The following is a 25,037-nucleotide window of genomic DNA, read 5'->3' on the forward strand; positions in this document are numbered from 1 at the left end:
AATTTTTAAAATTTTACAGTTAAGGATCTGGGCAATTTAGCCACTGACAGTCAAATTTGTGATTTAAAAGGTATATATACATACATGTCCTCTTATATGTTAATGACTCGGATTATTTATTAAATTTTTCAGCACAAAACTACCTGTCTAACAGACAGACTCCATCCTATGGGGGTCAAGAGCACAGACTCTGGGGCCAAATGTTCTAGATCCAGATCCTGGCTCCACTATTACTATTAGCTGTGTAACCTTGGGCAAATTATTTAACCTCTCCATCCCTTAGCATCCTCATCTGTAAAATGGGGGCAATGCTACCACCTCCCTCGGGGTTGAGGTGAGATCAAAGAAGGTAATACTGGTGCAGTGGTCAGAACAGTGCCTGGCAACCAGTAAGCACCACACAGGTGCTTTAATACATAAATAAGTGGAAACGTGACTAAAGCATTAGCTCCAAGGGCTAAGGACAGTGAGCTGGGGTTGCAGGAAGCCGTTCCATTCTCAGCACTTTTCCCTCCTGACCGCTGAGATTTTCAGCTACTGGTGACAGAAAGGAGGGAAATGCAAAGACAGATCAGGTATCAAGAAAAAAAGGTCACTGGGATGAAAGTCCTTAACTCTCATTCAAAAGAGCCAGTGTTTCGATTTCCCCAACAAGTCAGGGAAGAAGTCAGGAAAAGAGAGGTAAAGTAAAACAACAATAAAAAAAATTCTTCAGAAAACCCTGTCACTGGGAATATGAGAACAAGAGGACAATTGACTGCTTGTGGCAAACTGGAGAAACGTACTTCGAGGTATGAATACAAAGAGCCTCAAATGTGGTTGTGGACGTCCATGCAGTCCATATACAGTTGCAGAGTTTCTGATCTTGATTTTGGTTGAGTTAACCAAAGGAATGATGAGTCTTTACCTTGGACGAAAGACGGGATATGAAATACCTGTACCTAGCCATCAGTCTACCCTCGTGAGCACCTGAACAGCACCAAGAGCAAACTCAGGTAGAACCACTGGGTCAAGGCTCAGGCCAACTGCAAGGCACGTCCCCCGAGGCGTCACCACTCCCATACACGGGTCTGCTTCATTTAAACAGTGAAAACCATTACCCTAGTGTCTTCTAACTCCCTCTGGAGTTTGTCAGCTTTGGTCTTTTCAAAGAGCAGGCTCTGTTCAAGCTCCTTAATGCGGGCATGCTCCAGTTTGGTCTGCGTCTGTTAGTAAAAAGGAAGAGGAAGAGAACACAACAGTGCCACCATGACATGCCAGCAAGAGGAGAGAGAGCGGCATGCAGGCTGAGCCACCACACCTTCCGCCAGAGGATGAACGAAAAGGGAAATGAAAAGGGCAGAGGATGGGCTGAGATGGGGAGGCTGGGGGTGCGGAGGAACACTATCGGATGAAAGGATGAGGTGGGCAGGGGACGCAAGCTAGTCTACTGAGAAAGACGAAAGTGGAAACACATGAGGCAGGGTGAGCAGTGTCAGACGCGTGCAGCCAAATATAAGTTATATTGATAAGTGAGGTTGATCAGCACAAATTAGAATCGTTAATATTCCTCTAAACTATCATTTTCCCGCTCCCCACAACAGCTATTTGACATTACTGTGTATGTAACTGACTCGGTGACTTTAACAAGTAAATTGACCCTCAAAATGACCACTGCTATCCTCTAAATATGGCAAACACAAGCTCATAAGTCTTACAAGTGTTCAGTAGGTCCCTAGGGCAGATCCCAGCGCTATGGCGTACAATTTGATGTGAACAAGCATGAAGCGTTAAGCCTAATGAAGGGAATCCAGACACTAGAGCTGAGAAAATCACACCAGTGGCCTTTGCTGAGATGAGTGAAAAGGGTCTGGCATTCTTAGCAACATTTCCCAGTTCCCTAGTTTCCTCCCAATAGTGGGTTTTCCAAAAACTATGTGTCACTAAGGGAAAAAAGGAGGGGATCATACTTACAAGGGGAAAATAAAGTAATAATTATGTTTGACAGCCTCCATCTCTGAGACTCAGATCAGGAGAGAAGTTGGGAGCTGGTGAAGGGCTCATCTTCTCCATCTTAGGATGACGTCGTTATCAGCTCAGGAGTGAGAAATGGGTGACTCAGCACAAAGGCCTGAGTTTGAACTCCATGCAAAAAGAGCTGGTAAGATCCTAACTGTTTCAAACCTTCAGAGACTCCCCATCATCACTTAACTTAGATGTAACGTGACGGAGAACCCAGAAGGAAATCTCTTTGTAACAGCACAGTCTTAATCAACGGGAAATAATCTACAGACCAGTTTGAACATACCTCTTTCCCCACCCACCTCCCCCACCCAAGAGGTTATCTGCAGACCCAAGTGACAAAACCTAGGGACAGCACTGCTCCCAGCAGCTTCTGGTCACTTATATTAATTTAAATATTTTGTGGTTCTAACTGGTCAGATCTGTGTCTGGACAATTATGGGCAATGCAAAAATGACAAAACCTCTAAATAAAGTAACAGAAGGTGTGCAGAACTTAAGTAGAGGGTGGATCATGTTACGTTATAAACATCTTTTACTGACTCCGATGGTCCTCTAGGGATTTCAACAAATAAAAGTGCTTGGTGTGCTTGTGAACCAGGTATAAACCATTGTGGAATATTTGAAAGGTGAACAACAAAAAAAAATTTTTTTTTTTAAATTTCCTCATCTGCTTCAGCTCTATACACTGCACAGAAATAATGAAATAAAATTCAAAACCTAACTGTCTGGACAGTCCCCTTGGTCCATATGTGCCTTAGACAGAAGTTGTTCAATTCATCTGCTTTTAGAAGAAAAGAATCTAACCCAGATCTACATAATTGGGGTCACAGCCTCAAGAACTGAAATCCAAAACTTAAGAGTAAAAAGCAAAAGGCAACAGAACCTTTCTTCACCTCCTGACACTGAGTTCAGTGTCCTCTGGGTGAAAGGTCACTCCTTCCAGACAAAAAGCAAACATCCACGAATGTGATCTTCTTCCTACTCCGCGATCTCCCAGATGACTGCAATACCTCCTTGCTGGCCAGTATGCATACCAACCATCTGGGACTTGACAGCTGTCTGAGCGATCAGCTTCCATGCCTCGGTGCGTGGTAAAAACGTTACACTGGACAGGACAACCCTCCTTTTAAAAGTACTCCTTTCTCACAATAAGACAGAGCATCCCAAGAGGGAAGTCCTGGGACAGGGACTGAGAGGGAAAGCAAAGGCTCTGCGAGAAGCGCACAAGAAAGGCAGGAGGGAGATCCCATGCAGACTGACACCGGATGCAGCGGGAGCCTGTTTTGGGAGGACAGAAGAGACCCAGATCACTGAAGTAGCTTCACAAAAAGGAAACCTTCAGAACGGAGGCTTTTTTAAAAGTTCGGCCTTAAGCTGTCTATTTCGGCTGCCAGGAGGTGGTAGGAAGAAAAATCTTTGTTTTAATTTTACTCTCTTACGGTGGTAAAACAAAGCCAAAAGTTGTGAGGTTCTTTCAGCGGGCCTCCCAGCCGGCCGGGTGCCAGAGGAAGTCCTGCTTCGGAGGCTCTTTAGGTGAGATCTGAGTTGGGTGTGTGATCTTCATCAGAGGGAGGAGGGAAAAGAAACACCTACATTGCTGGTAGCACGGCTACTAGAAAAATCTCACTTCGATAATAATAAATTTAAAGCACATGGCGTCTTCACTGAACAATGCCCGTTTCTAGTTTCACCAACTCGGGAAAATCCTGTAGCCACAACACGTGGACGCTTGAGCTTCTTGTCACCTGCACTGGCAGGCACTGGCCAGCAGGGGGAGCTCACAAAAAGGCAGTCTGGCCCTCAGAAGGCCCTTGTCTCTCGTGGGAACAAAATTAGACCACTTGGGTAAACTTTCCCGCAGAATTTCTCTAATTCCTTCATCTTATGTGTTTTAGGTTTCAGTTAGCTATCCTCTCTTTTAGAATGATTCTATTAATAGGAGAACACATTATGAGTTAAGTGAAGAAGGGCCAGGCCCCCAGACAAAATCCTTTTTTTTTTTTCTTTCTGGCGAAATTCTTTATAAAGCAAACATTTGCTTATGCATTAAATAAATGGATTCATATAGCTTAGTCATTACATACAATTTCTTCAGGATACAAATTTAACTGCTCTTAAAGCCACATGCACAGAAATATTAAGGTCAATGTCTCAGGTCAGATGATGCAGTTAGTATTTGAGTATATCAATAAGCATTTTAATCTGTCATCAATCTGTGTTAACAAGGGAAATCTCCACACAGTTAAGTGCCCTCTTACATTCTCAGGATCTTCAGAAATCTGGCTCTTTTGCTATCAGTAAAAAAATAAAAAAATTAAACAACAACAAAAGGAGAGATTCCACTAAAGTTCTGATTATGTGTTGAGGGTTTCAAAACAACTCTGATGAACTTCGAGTGAGTTTACCAGAGTCTATGCTGGCCTGGTGCTGATGGGAAGATCTCACTTGCCCCTCCCCAGCACACCCTCGGCTGTGTCTCACATGAATCAGATGAGGATATGAAACTTCTAATGAACTTCGGGGTGTTTTTAAATGGATGAGAACAACACGAAAGTCAACTAAAGGGATGTGACCGTATATGAAATGAGCAAAGAGGGTAACTACCGAATTATGAGTAATCCACTAAATTCTGGGCCTTATAAAACTCGAACTCGGAGAATGTCTTCCTTCCTCCTTGTCAATAATAAAGACAATTTCCAAAGGAATCAGAGTTCCTATGTGGAAGGGCCCCTGGAATGGAATCATGGTGTGGGCCGCCAATAGGCTCTGAACTTGTAACGGCAGCAAAAATGTATATTCCAGGAACTGCACAGACAAGTGCAAGTTTTACTAAAATATTACAGAGTAAAGTACCAAAAATCTGCAAAATTTGAATAATTTCATAATTCGTATTTGTCATATATCTAGCAGTGGTTTAAAAATCATCAAAATCATGTAAATCTGGCATCGAATTAAAAAACTAATATGAATAATTGTTTAAAGATGAGAAACTTGATGCTGACGGAAATCTCTGTGAATGTAAAATACGCCACAGAAATTAAAGAAGCTGAAATAGAAATCGCTCTTGTTTTTTCTTCAGGTAATCACTTTAAAAAAATCAATTACTAGAATAAGTATTTATTCCTTTTACAGGGTTATAAAAAATCGATCCTGCTCAACCGAAAAGCAAAGCTGAGATAAAGTACAAAACTTTTTTGGGGACTACTTTGATGAAGTTAAAAATGCTCCTTACAATGCCATTTCTGATCATCAGAGGAACATCTAGAGTCTCACCTGGACACACTGCCAGATTTATGACTTAACTCCAATTCAAGGTTTTGAATTTTGAAGTGCAAGAAAAGAGTAGTAAAAATGTGACTGGGACACTGGAATCGGGACAGCAGAGTCCCAGGTCCAAGGACCCACTCAGGCACCTGAGCCGTAGCTGCGCCCACAGCCCCGCCCAACCCGAGCCTGGGGCTCCCTCCATTCCCTCTGCTGGCTGTTCTGGCCAATGATCTCATCCATATTTGTGAATACTAGTACCCATAAAAGCCGTAGAGAGCTGGACGGGTTTTACCTCAAGATCGCCTTTCGTGATGGATTCTTCCTCAACCCGGAACTGAAGGTCCTCCACCTTCCTGTGGAATAAAATCAAAACAGAACACTTAAGTAACCAAGGAACACATCTGCCTTACCAAAAAAAAGGATCTATAATCAATACCCTGATGAATGTACACAGATGATGGTGGAGGAAAATAAAGAAATGCATTTTTAGGCATCTGGCTTAGAAAACAGAGCAAGAGCTCTATTCTATTTAGGAAACTTCAATGTTTTAGCCAGGTACTGATTCCAAGAGGCATGAGATAAGAGTTGAGAAAAACCACCTGGTTTTCCTTGGTCACAACCAACAGAATGAATCTAATGGAGACACGACCAGCCTAAAGGGAAAAGGTCTGATTACCACAGAAACAGGTTCTGAGACTTCAAGTCTATAATTTCTACTTTCCAATTACAGAACATAGGGGAAAGTGGCACAAAAAACCAATCTCTCTTTATACCACCCCACATCGGATATGTTAGGGTGAGGCTAAGGGGCTACCCACGCAGAAAGCCCCAGGAAAATACCAGTACCTGTCCTAAGCCTGGGAGAATAAGGTTATGAACAACTTGAGTCACTTTCTTTTTTTTCTTCACATTTTAAAAATCTCGGTGTGGGTTTCAATCAATGCTGTCACCAAGTCAATGAAACACGGTATCCTGAAGATTTACAAAATCCAGGTAACATCCATGTTATAAATCTTCACAAGTTTGAGTGTAAGGAAGAAAAGGGGACAAAGTTCATAACCTGTCTGCAAAAACAAAACTGTCAAACTCACTAGCATGTCTGGCACTTAAGAAAAATTCTACTCTGTGAAATCAGAAAAATAATCGTAAATAATTTACACCCCTCAAGCTCACTGGAGGGCTGGGAAGACATTTCTCCTGCCCAGCAGTCAGCAGACCAAGAGCTGGCTTAAGAGCCAAAGCAAATGGTACTGGTGCCTTGGCATTCAGAAGGGCCTAGAAAAGGCCTGTTGCTATCTCTCATTTATTTGTACCCATTTTTAAGATGCAAAGAGAATTTCCTATGTACAGTGTTTCTCTTTCTATTGAGAGAATCATTTCCTTGGCAAGAGAATGTACTCTATCTCCGCTATACCCCTTACCACAGCAGTGCACCCCTGACCATCCTGAGCTCACAGACCACTAAGCTGCTGCCATCAGAAAGGACAGAAGGAGGCATCAAATGCAAGAGAGGACAAATGTCCCACTACCCAGAAATGTTCCAATGGTTTCCATGCAGACACCTTTTTCAGAGATCGTGTGGGTTCACAGCCTCAAGAAACCTGTAAGAACCAAACTTGTTTTCTGTCTCATACAATTTAGCACTCGACTCCATCCTGATCTGGATAATGCTCTAACTGCTTCACATGGAAGTTTTGTTTTCCTAGTAAGGTACTGAGTTTCTCAAGGACAGCGACCTGGTATCACTGGTGAGTGATACAAGGTGCAGTTTTACTAGATACATGGAAGGTGTTTCACAAATACTAGATTAACTTGGACCCACAATGTCCTCTCACCAAAAATGGTTCCAGGTAGAAGCAGGGTTTGAATTAATCTCACGACCCTGAGGTCATCCTCAAGAGGATGCTTGGCACAGAGCAGGGGCTCAATAAATAGCTGTTAAATGAAGCAGGGTATGTCTAGATGATTCCAAACTTCTCAAAAAGAAGTCAAATCCAAGCAAACCCTCCTCATGTAGTATGAAGAGTTTCATTTCCACTGAACACACAGTCTAAGGGCTGGTACCTTAAAGAGAACATTTTCCTAAGGTTGTTTAAAAGGAAAAGGCAACACTTGCACCAAGGAACAGTTTGAGGTCACCTTTTCTCCTCTTCAAGCTGGTTGAGAAGCTCCACCTTCTCCCTGTCAGCAGCCTCCACCATTGTTCGCAGCTGGTCCATCTTGGCCTCCAATTCCAGGACATGCTGGGGAAGGCAAGGGTGCCAGTGAGTGGCCTCTCTCTGACCCAGACGCCGGCCCAGGGACGCCTCCAAAGAGCTACAGCTAAGTGGTACCACTGTGGCTTGGCATGACCCTAAAACCTTTTCGCACTGAAATGCTTTCTACGATCTTTAATAGGTCACTTCTCAGCCGCATTCCTGGAGACTAGATGATGAAAAACCATTAAAGCAACAGAGGGCAATGTTAAAACAACGCTCATCTTTTTTTGAAGCTGAAATGCATACAAAAGATAATCTACAAAACAGGAGTTGCCACCATGGGTAAGGTCCTAGTGAACAAGCTCCCCTGACAGGGGCCAAAAGACCCGGATGTAAAGACCGAAAGACTAAGGTCGACTCAAGAAGAACAAAACTTCATCTTTGTAATGATACAAAGTGGTACCCCAGGTCACAGCTTCAAACAAGCCCAGCAAAGACATTTCTGCTCATTTCCAGTGCTCCCAAGACTAGCTCCCCGGCTCCAAGCACCGGGTAAGCTGCTCCGCCTTCTCCCGCAACTTAGAAAGCACCACCAGCTCCACAGGGTCAGCTCAGAACCCATCACCATCTCTGAAACGAGGTCACACAAGACTTCACCTGGTCGTGTCCGTCCCGGGCCAGAGCTAGCTCCTGCTCTATCTCCCCCACGTGGCTCGTGGCCTTGGCCACCTCCGCCCTCTCTAGATCCCGTTCAGCCAGCAGCTGCTCAATGTGCTGCTGCTTCTCCTTCAGGGCCTCCTGGAGGGCAGTGGTGCCGGAGATCTTCCTGGCGTAACGGGAGGAGGTTTCAGTCAACTGCAAAGGAAAGTTAAAGACGTGAAGGGCCATGATGCTTTTGGGGATGCAAGGAGGGCGCGAGGCATGCAGGCAGGCATCTCCTCAGCAAAGCAAAGGTGCGGCCCCAGCTCCCAAGCTTGCCAGTTACTAGGAAAAGCTTCTCATCAAGGAAACAAGACAGCATGTGCCTCCCGACTGAGTATCACAAACAACACATCAATGTAAGAAGTTATGGAACAATCAGAAAGATGGTTAGAAGGAGAATAAGCGGCTCAAATGAAAGGTACCCTGAGCTAGGTGACAGGGCCTTGCTGGAATCTAGAAAAATTCCACAGAACCCACATAACATGTTTCTCTAAACTCCATTTCCGTCCAAGCTTCATTAAGAGGTATCTCCTTCTTAGGACGTCTTGATCCCCATTTGATTTTTTTCAACTTTTTAAGCTTCTAACTACCATTAAGTAACCAAGAGGTCACTCTTGGAGTCACAAACCTTCCTTGTATCGATTAAACAGTTGGATTTTGTCAGGATTTTCTTCATCTTTCTTTCAAAGTGAAAGATACAGATAAAAAAAGAATGCAATTTTGCCATCTGCAACGACGTGGATGGAAGAGAGTGTATTATGCTAAGGGAAATAAGTCGGTCAAAGACAAATGCCATATGATTTCACTCATATGTGTAATTTAAGAAACAAAACAAATGAGCAAAGGGAGGAAAAGGAGAGAGATAAACCAAGAAACAGACTCTTTAGGGAACAACACACTGATGGTCACCAGAGGGGAGGGAGTGGGGGGATGGGGGTATGAGGTGATGGGGACTAAGGAGCACACCTGTCCTGGAAGTGTTCAATCTCTGTATTGTACACCTGACACTAATGTAACATTGCACATTATCTAACTGGAATTTAAATAAAAACCTTAAAAAACACGAAAGGCACAGGAGATCTCACCCAGGAATCCAGAACTTGAAGACTTGAATCCAATCACCAGAGAGATTTCTGAAGATCAGGTTAAGAGGGAAACTCTATCTGCCTTGAGAAGTTGGGGGGGGGGGTGCGGTGTGAGTGTGCACGCAGGTGTATGGGAAAGGCAGCGAGAGGACATGCAGGGAGGAAAAAGAGGGAAAGAGAAACTGGGACAAAGAGGAGGACGGGAGGGAAGAGAGGAGGAGAGGGGAAGTAAGACATGGGACAGAAAGGCGGTGGAGGGAGGGTGGAGAAAGGAAGCTGTCCGGGGTCCCCTGCTACTCTGTGCTGTTTCCCATACCCGTTCCTCCTTCTTGAATCCCATCATCCAATAAAAACACGGAGAAAATAACCTCCTATCATGGTAATGGATAATGTAAGCAAGTTGAACAGCATTCTTCCAAGTGAGGCTCCAGGGGTTGGGAGGGAATTCAGCAAAGGCCTCCCATCCCTTGGCATGCATTTGTCCAAGGTCATTGACATAGAGACCTGCTCGCTGGATCCGGATCGAGTGGGCCCTGACTTCATCTCCCGCAATCAAAGCCTCCTGTGCCCCCTGAATGCCCCCCATCAGTCAAAGCCCTCGTCCAGGAGGCAGAGTGAGCATCTGTCATCAAGTACTAGTTAGGCAATTTGAGGGATGCCCGGGTGGCTCAGTCGGTTGAGCATCCGACTCCTGGTTTCAGCTCAGGTCATGGTCTCAAGATCATGAGCCCCGTATCAGGCTCCTCGCTCAACGGGGAGTCTGCCTGAGATTCTCTCTCTCCCTCTGCCCTTCCTCTCTCCCCTCCCCCACTCTAAAATAAATCTTTTTTTAAAAAATAGGCAAGTTGACAACTATAAGAGTAAAGGAATCCAATCAAACCCAAATTGTCCTCTGCTGTTTCTATTTAGTGAAATTTCTTAAATTCCTTGAACTTAAGGGGGAAGGGGTGCTCTTTTAACCATCTGACCTTAACTTTCCAACTTCAGTCTATGGTTAAAATTATACTTTCTCATACTAACACTTCTTCCTGAATGCATTAAATCTGAGGTTCCCTGCGCAGAGATACCCCGGGGCCCTGCAGCAAAGTCACGGGGCACTGTGGAGTATTTTTAAATTTCAAGGGAAACACTGCAACACCTGTTGGACACCATACAAACTACCAGCTTGAGGCAACTGAGTCTGAGGCAACTGTACGACATTCCTTTCAATAATGTTGCATCTTCCCAAAGCTAGGTTTTGGCTGCTGCCATGACAAAAAGCCAGTATTGTGCAAAAAAATCAATGTGTCACAGGAAATGAGGGTGGCAGTGTTCAGGAAGATTCCAAGGTCTGACAAGGAGGGGCAGTGCCCAACACGCACACACAACCTAATAGTAAGTGTGGGTATTTAAGAATGAACCAAAAATGTTTTTTCTCTCAGTTAATGTGCATCATTCTTTTCGAACAGCTACTAAATTGCTAGAACATAAATATTAAGTTGTTTGGACCTAGTTGCTTAACAAACAGAACCGCTAGCTATTTCCTTGGCTGAGGGGCACTATGATAAAATAACAGGCACTCAGGTGCTAGGCAATCAGAGTTTGGGCACCTCTGTGTCAGTACCCCCAGAGGACCATTTTGCATTAAAGAATCATTAGACATTTTCATACACATGCATGGGATTATGCTGTGGAGATATATTTCTAGGAAGTCACACCTTCTGTATTTTTGGCATATTCTTTTATGGTGATTTTTGGTTTAGAAACTACAGCCACCCTCATCTACAAAAACAAGCTGTTTTACAAGGTAAGGAAACTCTTTCTCTTTTGTCCCTCTTCTTCACTGAGTGAGGTGAGCTAAGATGAATCAGAACTGGTCTGAAAAGAGGAGAGACTGGGAAAGCAGGGGAGAGTTTAGTTATCTTCCAAAGAGATGGACACTTATAATTACAACATAATAAAAGTTAAGAAAGAATTCCTAATCTAGAAAAAACACCTCCATGGACTTGCTCCTGGATTAGCAAAGTAGACTAGATGTCCATATGAGTTTGCTGAACGAGGCTTTGTCCAAAGAGGAGTGGCTTCACTTCTGTGTCATTGTTCTTGTCAAGCTTTTCTTCTCAAAGTCCATTTGTAACTTTTCTGTTGAAGATGGAGACTTTCTTTTCATACTCAAAATGAAAAAGTCCAAGCAGGTATTTATTTTACCAGAACCTAAGAGAAAGTCCAGCTGGCTAGGAGAGCAGTACTCCTCCCTCATCCTGCACTTGAAGGAAAGATTCCTCCCCTTCCCCTTCCCAGAGGACCCAAGGACCACGGAAGAGAAGGCAAAATGAGACCAATGGCCAGCAGTCTTACTCCGGATCACACCATTTAACATTCTCCCTCCTGTCTGTAGTTTACCGTCATAACGCAGAGACCCAGTGCAGTGCAGTCTTACAAATCTAAACAATATTTGCCTCACTTCAAGTAAATAAATTTACTGGCAGGAAATGAGCCAAGAAGTCATTGTTCTGACCCTATTAAAACGCCATATTAACAAACAGAATGAGCCGCCACTGCCTATTTTAATTCTGATGATTCTATTTTTACTGACCTAAATGGGAAAAAGGGGGAGAGAGGAAGTGGAAAGGAGAGGAGGAGATGAAGAGAGGAGACAAGACACGGCTTTCCCTAGCATGCTTTCAGGTTCCGCTAGTTCCCCTCCGTGTCCTCTGGCCCAAGTCAGGTACACTCCACATATTAACCGCTTCCAGTGGGTCAGACTCTATTAACATACTGCTGAATTCTAAGAACATGCCTTTTCTCGAAATACTTTAGTTCCTCAAATTGTTTGAAGTCAGAGAGACCGAGGTCATTGAGGAAAAGGATCCCTCCAACTTTCTTGTCATTCCTGTGCCCAAAATAATTTCAAAGAAAAGAAATCATCCCATATGTTAGACTCAACAGTAGTTACTACAGACTCAGCGAGAACTGGTACATCTTAGGGCCTTAAGAATCTGAAAGCAATGTTCAAAACTGTATTTCCCAATCTGTCTTCTTGCTAAAGCTCTGTTTTATGAAACCTAGAATGGGCCTCCACAATCTACAGGGAACATTTAGTACAAGGCAAGGTAATAGCTCCGAAAGCAAAGCAGGTTCAACAGCAGTGGGCATTTATAGAGCCTGGATGGTAGAGGCATGCGGTGAGAACAGGGAGGCTTACTAATCCTGTCCGGCTGGGCTTGCTGCTCACGGAGGAGGCCACTGAGCTCATGGAGCTGAGAGACGAGGCAGAAGGGCTGCGCTTCAGGCTGGCAGGCGTGGTCGCCATCACCCGCCTCACGGCCGCGGCCTTGGCTTTGGCTGGCGTAGTGGAAGGGAAGCCAATCTTGGTCACTTTGTGGACAGGAGCAAACAAGCCATATTTGGGTTGGCACTGAAAATACCTTTAGAGAATAACAATAAAAGCAGTGACCAAAAAATTAATTACAAGAAATAACAACTATAAACAAAAGCATCGTTTTTTGGTCATCACTCATGCCTGGTTTGCTGTGAATTCTACCAGTAAGCCAGGGCGGCCAACCAGCATAGAGCATTCACATGTATGTAGGCTGATAACCTCACTAATTAATGAGTAACAACATGATACACAGAGATAGAATTACCCATCTACGACTAAAGTGCTCCCAAGGTGCAAAGGAGTAAATATTCCTACTATCTGACAAACTTACAGCAGAGGGGTTCAGACGGTGATGTGTCAATGTGGGTTCATCAACAGTAACAAACGCACCACCAGGGTGCAGGATGCTGATACTGGGAGATAGTGGGAGCCGGGGGCATATGGGAACCCTCTGTATCTTCCTCTCCATTTTGCTATGAAACTGAAGTTGCTCTAAAAAAAAAAGTCTTAAAAATAAATTGAATGCTTGTTCAGAATCTACTCAGACGCATTACATGTATTACTAAAAGAGACCATCAAAAAGAACAGCTCCAATTCTAGTGGGGGGGGGCGGAAATCAGTAGATGAGTCTTAGGAAATAGAAATGCAGCTCTTGGGGTGCCTGGGTGGCTCAGTCGGTTAAGTGCTGACTCCTGCTTTCCACTCAGGTCCTGATTTCAGGGTTGTGGGATCGAGCCCCGCCTCGGGCTGTGTGCTCAGCGCGGAGGCTGCTTAAGACTTTCTCTCCCTCCGCCTCTCTCTCTCAAATAAATAAATAAATCTTAAAAAAAAAAATGCAGCTCTTGGTGAAATCTGCTTGAGCACCTTTACATGCAGGAAGGAGACAAGATTCCAACTCCAGACAAACCTGGTTCCAGCAACTGCCCCATCGTTCTTCCCAAGAGGCTCATCCAACTCCACACCACACCATTCCCCCTTGGCAAAGTCTGTCTCCCCAAGAAATCGGACTACACCGGCCTTGGTGCCACCAACCTGGAAAAAGAGAATGTAAAAATAAAGAGACGGACATAATTCCGTAGCTTAATCCTTTGCCGTTGCAACGGATAGTTAAGTACAAGACTCCACATTTCCCCCGACAGCTTCTTCTCTCTACCTTCTCTTCAGCTTTTAAAGAGTTTTCTCCGAAGACTGGTGAAGTTTACCAGGGTGACACATTACCAGAGTGATCTGATATGTCCCAGTAATGAAAAGCCTATGTACTATGGAGTCATTGGGCTGTCCACCCAATTAATCAGTCCCTTCCTTAGAAAATACTTTATTACCCCAGAGGGATTCTCCTGCTCCAAAATAAGTATCTGCTACAAAAATAAAACCCGTACATCCGCTGAAGGAAAACAAAATTTATCCATACTCCCTACACTGTAAAAGCTGCTCTGTTTTCTCATTCTTCCTTTACGTCTTCATCCACGGAAAACGACAATACACACATAGTAAGGACGGATATTCACGCAACCACACGTTTGCTTTTGGCCTTTCACATGTACGTTGCATGAAAATGTAAATTCGTTAAGATAATTCGACTCTATTGATATTTTCCATTGTGAGAGCGTTTCCTCAGACTGTTATGAAACTCTATTCTTCACATTTTATTTCACATGAACTCTTCAAAGCTGTCTTTTTTAATGTGTAACTCTTTGTCCCAGCCATTGTTTGATGTACTATGCAAACATTATTTCCAAAATTACCCACCAGCATTTATGAATTATTCCTTCCTTTGCCATTACTTTTCTATTCCAAATACTCATTTTGCCACAGTCTCCCAGGGCACACAAGAACGCACTGATGTGTGTGAGACTTTCTACAGGCTTGAAAGTTCAATATTTGTGCTGCCGCCGTGGCTTTACATTTACGGCCACTTCACAATCGGTGTCCCATCTGCGAAGGCTGGCGTCCCTTACTGCGCTTCAGACGACTCATTTTCGTCCTTGCTTCTAAGCTTCTTTTTTCTTAACTGCTTCTTTAGAAATTGCCCCCCAACCCCCCACCCCCGTGACCAAGAGGAGTCACTGCAGGAACTTAAGAACATCATAAGCAGAAAATAAATGTTTTGCCTGTCTTCTCACCCGCCCAAGACAGCCCCTACTGTTCTGGGTCGCTCTCCCTGCCATGTTTCCGGGCGGGCTAGTGTTCCACCGCAGGGCTGTCCCACAATAGGCACGTCTCACCCTTTCCATTTGGGATGTTCACCGTTTTCTTACTGATTAAAAAAAAAAACCCAACAACAACCTCTTTATACATGATGAACTTAAATTAATTCTTGAATAGGGGCGCCTGGGTGGCTCAGTCGGTGAAGCATCTGCCTTCAGCTCAGGTCATGATCCTGGGGTCTTGGGATCAAGTCCCGCATCGGGCTCCCTGCTCAGCGGGGAGTCTGCTTCTCCCTCCCTCTTCCTCTGCCCCTTCCTGCCACTCATTCTCTCTCTCAAATAAAATCATTTTTAAAAAATTAATTCTTGAATAGCCAATGCATTCTCATGGTTCCAAAAATTTAAATACAAATATACATTGAGGGGCATCTGGGTGGAGCAGTCGGTTAAGCGTCTGACTCTTGGTTTGGGCTCAGGTCCTGATCTCAAGGTCTAGAGACCAAGCCCCACGCTGGCTCAGGTTCAGCCCAGAGTCTGCTTAAAAGACTCCCTCTCCCTCTGCCCCTTACCCCCCACCCTTCGCAACCTCACCCCTCGCCCTCCCATCCCCGTGCACGTACACACGCTCCCTCTCTCTCAAATAAATAAATCTCTTAAAATAAATAAATTAAATAAGTAAATAAGCAAGCAAACATCAAGAGAAACGTCTCCTTTACTGAAATCCTGTCCCACCTGCCCCACTCCCACCATGCAGGGAAGCACTGTTACTGATTGGCGATGCATCCTTCCTCCCAGCATTTCTACATGCAGATGAAAGCAAACGTTAATGTCTGTTCTTATTCCTCTCTTTTATTTTTACACAAAAGCCGGTGTTTCATATGCACTGTGTTGCACCTTGCAGAACACGGAGAACCTCCTTCTTTGTATCTGCAATTACTGTCATTCTACTATATGGATGCATTTCAGTTTATTCAATCAGTCCCAACTAATAGACACTTAAGTAGGTTTAATTAATTTATTTAACATTTAAAAATCATTTTGGCTAACTCTAAAACAAGACCAATGGGACAGTGTTAACATTACCTTAGGAAGGTAATTTATTGATCCTAAACCAGTTTTTAGTTTTTTCTCTTTTGTTTTTGATGTTCTCTATTTTCTTGAATTCACCTTTTTTCCTATTTCCTTTTTCCTACTTTCTTTTGGTTTATTTTTCTTTCCTTCCTAATTTCTTTTTAAATTTTTTATTTATTTTAAGTAAGCTCTAGGCACAACGTGGGGCCTGAACTCACAAGCGCAAGATCAAGAGTCACATGCTCGAGCAACTGAGTCAGCCGGGCACCCCTCCTTCCCAGTTTTTTTTTCTTTAAGATTTTATTTATTTTATTGATATATATATATAGAGAGAGAGAGCATAAGCTGGGAGACAGAGGGAGAGGGAGAAGCAGGCTCCCCGCTGAGCAGGGAGCCCGATGCGGGACTTGATCCCAGGACCCTGGGATCATGACCTGAGCCGAAAGCAGACACTTAACTGACTGAGCCACTCAGGTGCCCCTCCTTCCTACTTTCTTAAGACCAATACTAAATTTTTGTCTTTTTTTTTTTTTTTTAAGATTTTATTTATTTATTTGACAGAGAGACACACGGCGAGAGAGGGAACACAAGCAGGGGGAGTGGGAGAGGGAGAAACAGGCTTCCCGCGGAGCAGGGAGCCGGATGCGGGGCTCGATCCCAGGACCCCAGGATCATGACCTGAGCCGAAGGGCAGATGCTTAACGACTGAGCCACCCAGGCGCCCTGTGTTGCTTTTTAATATGAAAGGCACTTGTTTCTAAATTTTCTATGAATACAGCTTTCTATGAATTTGGGATGACACATTTTTTTCCTTTAACCCTTTGTTGAAGATGGAAAAACGTTAAAACCTCAAGCCTATATTCTTCTTCTCTAAAAGGGAAACTTTTTGTGAAAGTGACTTAAGGAACCAGGGCAGATGGTTTAAGGCACTCCAGGCAGGAAGGGCATGTGAAGGGTGACACAGGGCAGACAGCGCCAGGACAGTACAGAAGCGCTCTGTCATGACAGCTGTCACCGAGGTGAGATGGAGTTGGAGAAAACTCCATGGCAGGCGCCCTGTTGTGTCCGGCACTGTGACCTCCATGCCCAGAACAGCACAGCAGACACTCAACAAACATTTGCTGGGTAAGTGAAAGGGGACTTTCTTCACTGGAACCTACACAGAAAAGGCCACTTTTTCCACATAAACCGACTAAAGGAGAAAGATCACCCACAGCTGAGGTTGAATTTGAGGTCTCAGAAGCAAGTAAAGGAAGAGACACTGACACAGAGCGTGGGCTCTAAAGTTGGACAAATTCAAATACCAGCTCTATTAATCAGTCAAGTTGCTTAATTTCTAAAGCTCAGTTTCCTCATAAGTAAAATGGTGATCATTTGGGGGCTGCTGTGAGGATAAAGTAAAGTTATCCACGTAAAACTGCTTAGAGCGGTGTCTGACAGCGTAAGCCAGCAGCCAGTTTGCCCACATTAACGGGAATACTAGTTCTAGATCTGGCACACGCGACTGTTCAATACTTTTTTTTTTTTTTAAGATTTTTTTTGTTTTTATTTGACATCGAGAGACACAGCGAGAGAGGGAACACAAGGAGGGGGAGTGGGAGAGGGAGAAGCAGGCTTCCCAGAGAGCAGGGAGCCCGATGCGGGGCTCGATCCCAGGACCCGAGCCGGAGCAGACGTTTAATGACTGAGCCACCCAGGCGCCTCTCGACTTTTTAATACTCTTACCGGTATTCATGGAATCTACAAACAGTCACCTATATTGTTTTCTCCACCCTCCCATACCACACCACTCGGAGCTGCGAGCTGCCGGCTACCCAGCATCACATGAACAGAACACAGGTCATTAAAGATAATGCGATCTCATCGGATAATCTGTTGAATTCTTTGGGCGTGAGTCTAAGCTACTGTCATGACAACTGTTTTTCTAAGAGGCGTCTAACAGGCTGTGGTCAGTAAATAATCCAAGCAAACCACAGGTTTCATTCAGAAGCTTTAAAAAAAAGTACCACAAACAGGCCGGCGCTCCTGTGGGCTCGGCATCAGCCTCTGTCTGTCTGCTGGTACACACTGCCGTGGTGTTCAACAAGAGCCCATGGAAGAATCATAAGAAGATGCGGCGATTAGGTCCTAAGGCAGGCATGGTATATTTTGATTTCCAAGAGCTACCCTGCTGGACTGTCAAGGAAGATATGCCCAGAATATAGCATATTTCAATGTGATGACTGAAGCCCACCACAAATATGATCACTCTGAGGCCACAGGATCCTCAAGCTGGGATTTCCAGAATTCTTTCAGAAGAGAGAAGCTGGAACAAAAATCCCCAGATTCTAGGACACTACAGAAAGATTCATCTGGAGTGAGACAGAGGATCCATGAGTGTCAGGAATGTGGAAAATCCCACAAGCAAAAAGGCAGTCTAACCTTGCATGACAGAATCCACATTGGCCAAAGGCCCTTTGAGTGTAACTACTGTGGAAACAGCTTCAGGGCCAAAGGCAATCTTGTTAAACATCAATGAATACTCACAGGAGAGAAGCCCCATCAATGCAAGGAGTATGGGAAAAACTTCAGTCAGTGAGGGAGTCTGGCCATTCATGAAAAACTCCACTCTGGACAGAAACCCTATGAGTGTGTTATTTGTCAGAGAAGCTTCAGGAATCAAAGTAACCTTGCTGTTCATAGAAAAGTTCACAGTGGTGAAAAGCCCTATAGATGTGATCGGTGTGGAAAAGCCTTCAGTCAGAAAGGAGGTTTCATTATTCACATCAGAGTCCATACCGGCTTGAAACATTATGCCTGTACACAGTGCAGGAAGTTTCCACACCAGGGGGAACTGAATCCTACCTGGCAAAATCCACACAGGAGAGACACCCTACCTGTGTGGCCCGTGTGAGGAAAGCTTCACTCAGACAGGGAGTCTGGCTGTGCACAGGCGAAGCTGCTCTCAAAGACACACCCTCTGACCACTCTCTTCTTCTCTTTTCTTTTTAAGATTTTATTTATTTAGGGCACCTGGGTGGCTCAGTTGGTTAAGCGACTGCCTTCAGCTCAGGTCATGATCCTGGAGTCCCAGGATCGAGTCCCGCATCGGGCTCCCTGCTCGGCAGGGAGTCTGCTTCTCCATCTGACCCTCCTCCCTCTCATGCTCTCTGTCTCTCATTCTCTCTCTCTCAAATAAATAAATAAAATCTTTAAAAAAAAAAAAAAGATTTTATTTATTTATTTGAGAGACAGAGACAGAGCACAAGCATGGGGAGCAGCAGGCTGAGGGTGAAGCAGGCTCCCTGCTGAGCAAGGAGCCCGATGTGGGACTCGATCCCAGGACCCTGCGATCATGACCTGAGCCGAAGGCAGATACTTAACCAACTTAGCCACCCAGGTGCCCCCTGACCACTCTCTTCAAAGGAAGTTCTCTTTATAAATTAAAAGTACAAAATCCTCAGATCAAGAATCTACCCAATTCCATGGAATGAATGGAGACTCTTTCAGAAAGACCATCACTGGGTAGGACAAACTGACATTTCTCCTTTCCCCCAAATGAATATGAAAAATAAATGTCGTTTACTATAAAAAAATAAAATTTAAAAAATTTTTAAATACCACAAATAGCAGATAAGCAACTATTTCTCTAACTGCAGGTAATAAAATATACATTTACCCTGAAGAAAAAATACCATGCCACAAAATTTATTTGACATGGATGACTACAGGTTCCTAGGATGGGTGGTTTTTTTATACTTTTTCTCCCATCAAACTTTGAACTCTTGACTCCTATGACAGACAATATGCTTTCCCTCTTCCTGTAAAATATTCTCAGTAGTTGCTCAAAATATCTTCAACAGAGACAGGAAGTCACATGAAGTCCTAAAATCACTCAAATGCTTTTCTGCTTAATCATTCTACAGTCAGATTTTTTTCTAAGCATTTAAACATGATTGTATAGTTTTACTTCTCAAGTGTCCCAGAGAATCTACAGTATTTCAGTATGTGCAGTTACATTAGATATAAGCCACAATTTTCAATTCTATGTTTTAGGGGTACATATCAAGATTCTTAGAGAAAAAAAATTTTCAACATAAAAACAAAAAACTAGATCCATGGCAAACACAAATAACTACCATTTACTATCTTTACTCTCAGGATATGAGCATATTAACTCCTATACTGTGGTCAATTTGAATCAAAATTAGAAGTCACTACTGGAGACAAAATTAATTTAAACTAGAAACTCAATTAAAGGAAAACAAAGCCAGTTATCATGCTTTAGAAAATCTCAGATTTGTAAGTTCTCATTCATTCATTCGGTATTTATTTCTTGAGTGCTTGGGTCCTTGGGATACCAGTATAAACAGAATACAGTGTTGGCCACTGAGAGAGAGTGAAACTGGGACAAGTAATTCCAGTGAAGAGTAATAAGTGCTTTAAGAGGTTTCTACAAAATGCTGTGGGAACAGATAAATGCCCTCTTGCAAACTCATGTACAAATAAGAACACTGATGAATTCTGCCGGCTGACGAGGGGGACAACAAACAGGAAAGAGGGAACACTTAATGCTCTCTGAACTCCCCCATCTATTTATGATCAATCCCAAACAAGCCATGTAATCTCACTGTGCCTTGGTTTACAAAGCTATCAAATGTCCAATGAGTGCTAATGAGGGACTGTCTCGCAGGAATACTGTGAGCAACAAAACCTTGTGAAGTGGACTCTTATTTGCCATATTCTAAGTTAGGCAGCTTTTTTTTTTTTTTTTAAGATTTATTTATTTGAGAGAGAGGGAGCAAGCGAGTAGAGGGAGGGGCAGATGGAGAGAGAGAATTTCAAGCAGACTCCCTGCTGAGCATAGAGCCGGACGCAGGGCTGGATCCCAGGACCCTGAACTGAAACCAAGAATTGGCCACTTAACGGACTGAGCCACCCAGGCGCCCCAAGCAGCTTATTTATAAAAAGGTAAATATGGCTAATGGTATCTACCAAGTACAAACCTAGCCCTGACTTAAAATTTAATCAGCTGTGAAATGACGGTGCCAGCATAGATATTTTCTACCACCTCAACTAGAGAGCCAAGCCCTTTTGGGGTGGTTCTTCCGGGCAAGTCTCCCACAGAGAAGGGCAAAACCTTCCTGTCCTGTTTTTACCTCTTGTCATACTGTACAATTTTACTTCTCCCCTTCGAGGGTATGTGACAGCTACACCTAAAACCCTCTAGTTCTTAACAATCTTTAGGAGTACCTACTATGTGACAGGCACTCTCCTAAGCGCTGGGGTATGAACATGAATGGCATACAAAGTTTCTAGACTTCCATGGAGCCTAAATTCTGGTCAGGGGAAAACGGACAATGAACAAGTAAATAACTGAGAAGAATGTTTTAAGTAGTATAGAGGGACAGGAAACAAAACAAAAAGGGTGATGCCATAGTGCCTGGAGAGGTGACAGGGAAAGGGTCCCCGAGAAGGTGACGTCTGAGCCAAGGCTTGAATGACTATAAGGCGCCAATCATGCAAAGACATAAGGGCAGAACATTCCAAGCAGAAGAAACCGCAAATCCCAAGGTGCAGCTGAATCTGGGGTTTAGGAAACAGCATGGAAGCCAGCGTAACTGCGTGGAGTGAGGCAGGGGGACATGTGGAGGGAGGGGAGCTCCGAGAGGGTGGGCAGGGTCCAGAGCACGTGGGCCCTGCAGGTCTTGGGAAGGAATTCAGAGTTTTACCGGAACGCGATGGGAAGCCCTTTCAGACAGCAGTGTGTTGGTTTCGGTCACTGCCAAACCTACAGCACCAAGAACACGGCCTGCACAGAGCAGACACTCGGTGTCTTTACTGAATGGACTGGAGGGTGTTAAATAAGCTGCTACAGGTTCTCTAGGCTAAATAAACGTCGTGGTTTCCTTACTCCCTTTATGCCATCAATTTGAGTTTCCCAATCTATAACAGATGGCAGTAAATAAACCCCCTAGAGAATTAACACAACAAGTGCAGATGACGTAGAACAGATACTCTCTCATAAACTCTACCTTGCCTGAGAACAGGCAAAGAAGACATAATTACGAAGACAATGATTAAAAGAAGAAAAAGTTATGCTTGACTTGCATGGTAACTCTTGAAATTCATCTTCCCTTCCCAGGAAGAAAAAAGGGGGGTGTGGATGGGGAATTAATCTGTTACATCAAGGGACGCCTGAGTGTCTCAGTTGGTTAAGCATCTGCCTCCGGCTCATGTCATGATCTCACGGTCCTGGGATCGAGTCCTACATTGGGCTCCCTGCTCAGCGGGGAGCCTGTCTCTCCCTCTGCCTGTCGTTCCCCCCCTGCTTTGTGCTCACTCACTCTCTCTGACAAAATCTTAAAAAAAAAAAAAAAAACTGTTACATCAGAGCGTGGGCACAGTACTACTAACTTTTTCATACAAACTTAAAAGTACCCAAATCAGGACATTTTGAACTAGGAGCATGAATTCCTTTAACAAAAATTTAAGTAAACAAATAGTGAATGGATAAAATGTGGTATATCCATAAAACAATATTTTAGCCATGAGAAGCAACGAACTACAACATGGTGAGCCTTAAAACATAATTTATGTGGAAGAGGCCAGACACACAAAAAACTGCTATATGATGGCATTTATACAAAATGTCCAGGAAAGGCGTACGACAGAAGGCAGATCAGTGATTGCCTGGGGCTGGAGGTGGGAGTGGAAATGACTTGCCAAATGTAAGAGGGAACTTCTTGGGGTGATAGAAATATTCTAAAACTGGATTGTAGTGACTGCATAACTCTATACATTTATTAAAAGTCATTGGGGTGCGTGGATGGCTCAGTCAGTTAACAGTCTGCCTTTGGCTCAGGTCATGATCCCAGGGTCCTGGGATCAAGCCCCACCCTGGGCTCCCTGCTCAGTAGGGAGCCTGCTTCTCCCTCTCCCTCTGCCCCCACCTGTTCTTGCTCTCTCTCTCTCAAATAAATAAAATCTTTAAAAAAAAAATCACTGAGGGGCGCCTGGGTGGCTCAGTTGGTTAAGCGACTGCCTTCGGCTCAGGTCATGATCCTGGAGTCCCTGGATCGAGTCCCGCATCGGGCTCCCTGCTCGGCAGGGAGCCTGCTTCTGCCTCTGACCCTCCCCCCTCTCATGTGCTCTCTCTCTCATTCTCTCTGTCTCAAATAAATAAATAAAATCTTTAAAAAAAAATAAATAAATTCCTACTTTAAAAAAAAAAAATCACTGAACTGTACACTTACAATGGATGCATATATTATGCCTCCATAAAGCTGTTTAAAAACAAAATAGAAGGGCGCCTGGGTGGCTCAGGTGGTTAAGTTTCTGCCTTCGGCTCAGGTCATGATCCTGGAGTCCCAGGATCGAGTCCCACGTCTGGCTCCCTGCTCAGTGGGGAGTCTGCTTCTCCCTCGGCCTCTGCCCCTCCCCCCCTTTCTCACTCTCTCTCTCTCACTCAAATAAATAAACAAACAAGCAAACAAACATAGAGGGCTGCCTGGGTGGCTCAGTCGGTTAAGCATCTGCCTTTGGCTTAGGTTGTGATCCTGGGGGAGCTGGGATCCAAGTCCCGCATTAGGCTCCGTGCTCTGCAGGGAGCCTGCTTCTCCTTCTGCCTCTGCCTCCCGATCTCTCTTGTCTCTCTCCCTCTCTCATGAATGAATAAATAAAATCTTTAAAAAAAAATTTTTTGCCCAAACTCCTGGGCCCTTAGATGGGCTCTAAGATATCCTGGTAATTCTGCTTAAAGATTTCATGAAAGCAATACTAAGAGTGAGAAGAGGTGATCTAGTAACAGGCTTTTCAACGTTAGCCTCAGGCTCGGGCAGTAGTCAATCTTTCCTCCCTCTGAGTCCCACAGTAGGACAGGGTGATCTGCGTCCTCGGCCAGAAATTCCTGAGCCCCAGGAGCCTACACAAAGTTCTCAAGGCTGGAGAGATACCAGTTTTGATATCTGTAAGGTATCTTACATTTGCAAAAAGAACCTAATGTCATACTAATTAGCCAGGCCCAGGGACTGACGCCTGGAGAAAACTCTCCCAACATTGCAAAAACGAAACCACCAGTGTGGTGCCAGTGGTTTTATGTGGAGCCAGCATCATCAGATCTACATTTTAGGTGCACCATTCTGTCACAGTGTGGAGGACAGACCTGGGGAGAGATGGACTAGTGGCAGGGACAGCGTGGACAGCGCTGTGGCAGTCCAGGGGAAGGAGACGCCGGCCGGCCTGAGCCTGTGCAGGACACCAGGGCTGGAGAGAGCAGAGGGATGGTTTAATGCATCCCCAAGCCTCAGAAGTGAAAGCACACTTACTCTGCCCTCTCACAACCGAGAGCAGCCAGCAGGGAGAGCAGTGTTCGCACCCACCAAGAGCTGCTAAGATGTGACTACTGACCCTGGCTGCGAGCCAAGAGGCAGTCGCAGGCGGATCCAGCTTCTCACCAGAACTGTGAGGCGATCTGCATTTCCCTGAGCAAAATCTGTCGTGCTGGAAAAGATCTCCATATTCAGACAAGGTCTCCAAAGAGAATTTTTAACATGACGTGAACATCTGGAGTCTTCTCAACCTTGAGGCATACAAAATAACGGATCTTTTCTGCTCATAGCTACTGTCCTGTCAATCAAGGTACAGAGAGGTCACAGTAAATAACAGCTTCCCCGGAGCTCAAGAACCGCCCAGGCAGATGATGCACCAATGCCCAACGTAAGGGCAATGTCACCACCAGACTCGTAGATTTGGGGGTTCTAAGTCACTGGTAAGAAGACTGAGAAAAACAGGTGAAATCAACTTATTAGAAAGGGCATATTTGTACGTTGTTTGTGTGAACATAAAATGGTAATGGATATCTGGACCATAATTTGGCTGTATATTACAAGTTTAAATGTTTATATCTTCCTCTAGGCAGAAATTTCATTTCTGGGGAAAACAATAGGAGCAATCTAATGTCTATGATTAAATTAGGTGCAGTACTTCCAAAGAGTGTGATACCAAACAGTAACTTATTATTTTAAACAGAGTTGTAGGGGCGCCTGGGTGGCTCAGTCGTTAAGTGTCTGCCTTCGGCTCAGGTCATGATCCCAGGGTCCTGGGATCGAGCCCCACATCGGGCTCCCTGCTCGGTGGAAAGCCCGCTTCTCCCTCTCCCACTGCCCCTGCTTGTGTTCCCTCTCTCACTGCCTCTCTCTGTCAAATAAATAAATAAAATCTTT

General features: G+C 44.3%; 1 protein-coding gene and 1 pseudogene across 1 annotated transcript in view; one reads left to right on the top strand and one right to left on the bottom strand.

Annotated features, from left to right (window-relative positions):
• Positions 1 to 14,593, bottom strand: part of CLIP1 (CAP-Gly domain containing linker protein 1) — a 66,942-nt gene extending 52,349 nt beyond the window's left edge. The window contains exons 1-6 of the mRNA XM_081800958.1: positions 14,575 to 14,593; positions 13,524 to 13,695; positions 12,440 to 12,662; positions 8,126 to 8,323; positions 7,410 to 7,513; positions 5,563 to 5,623 (exon numbers count right to left, since the gene is read on the bottom strand). Of these exons, the coding sequence (XP_081657084.1) occupies positions 5,563 to 5,623; positions 7,410 to 7,513; positions 8,126 to 8,323; positions 12,440 to 12,662; positions 13,524 to 13,695; positions 14,575 to 14,593 (777 nt within the window). The remainder of the gene's footprint in view (positions 1 to 5,562; positions 5,624 to 7,409; positions 7,514 to 8,125; positions 8,324 to 12,439; positions 12,663 to 13,523; positions 13,696 to 14,574) is intronic.
• Positions 14,594 to 18,017: 3,424 nt separating this feature from the next.
• Positions 18,018 to 18,797, top strand: LOC145716862 (uncharacterized; annotated as a pseudogene).
• The last annotated feature ends 6,240 nt before the right edge of the window (positions 18,798 to 25,037 follow it).

The sequence above is a fragment of the Leptonychotes weddellii genome, chromosome 13 (assembly GCF_054177405.1).
Source record: "Leptonychotes weddellii isolate Sample4059 chromosome 13, ASM5417740v2, whole genome shotgun sequence".
Taxonomy (NCBI): domain Eukaryota; kingdom Metazoa; phylum Chordata; class Mammalia; order Carnivora; family Phocidae; genus Leptonychotes; species Leptonychotes weddellii.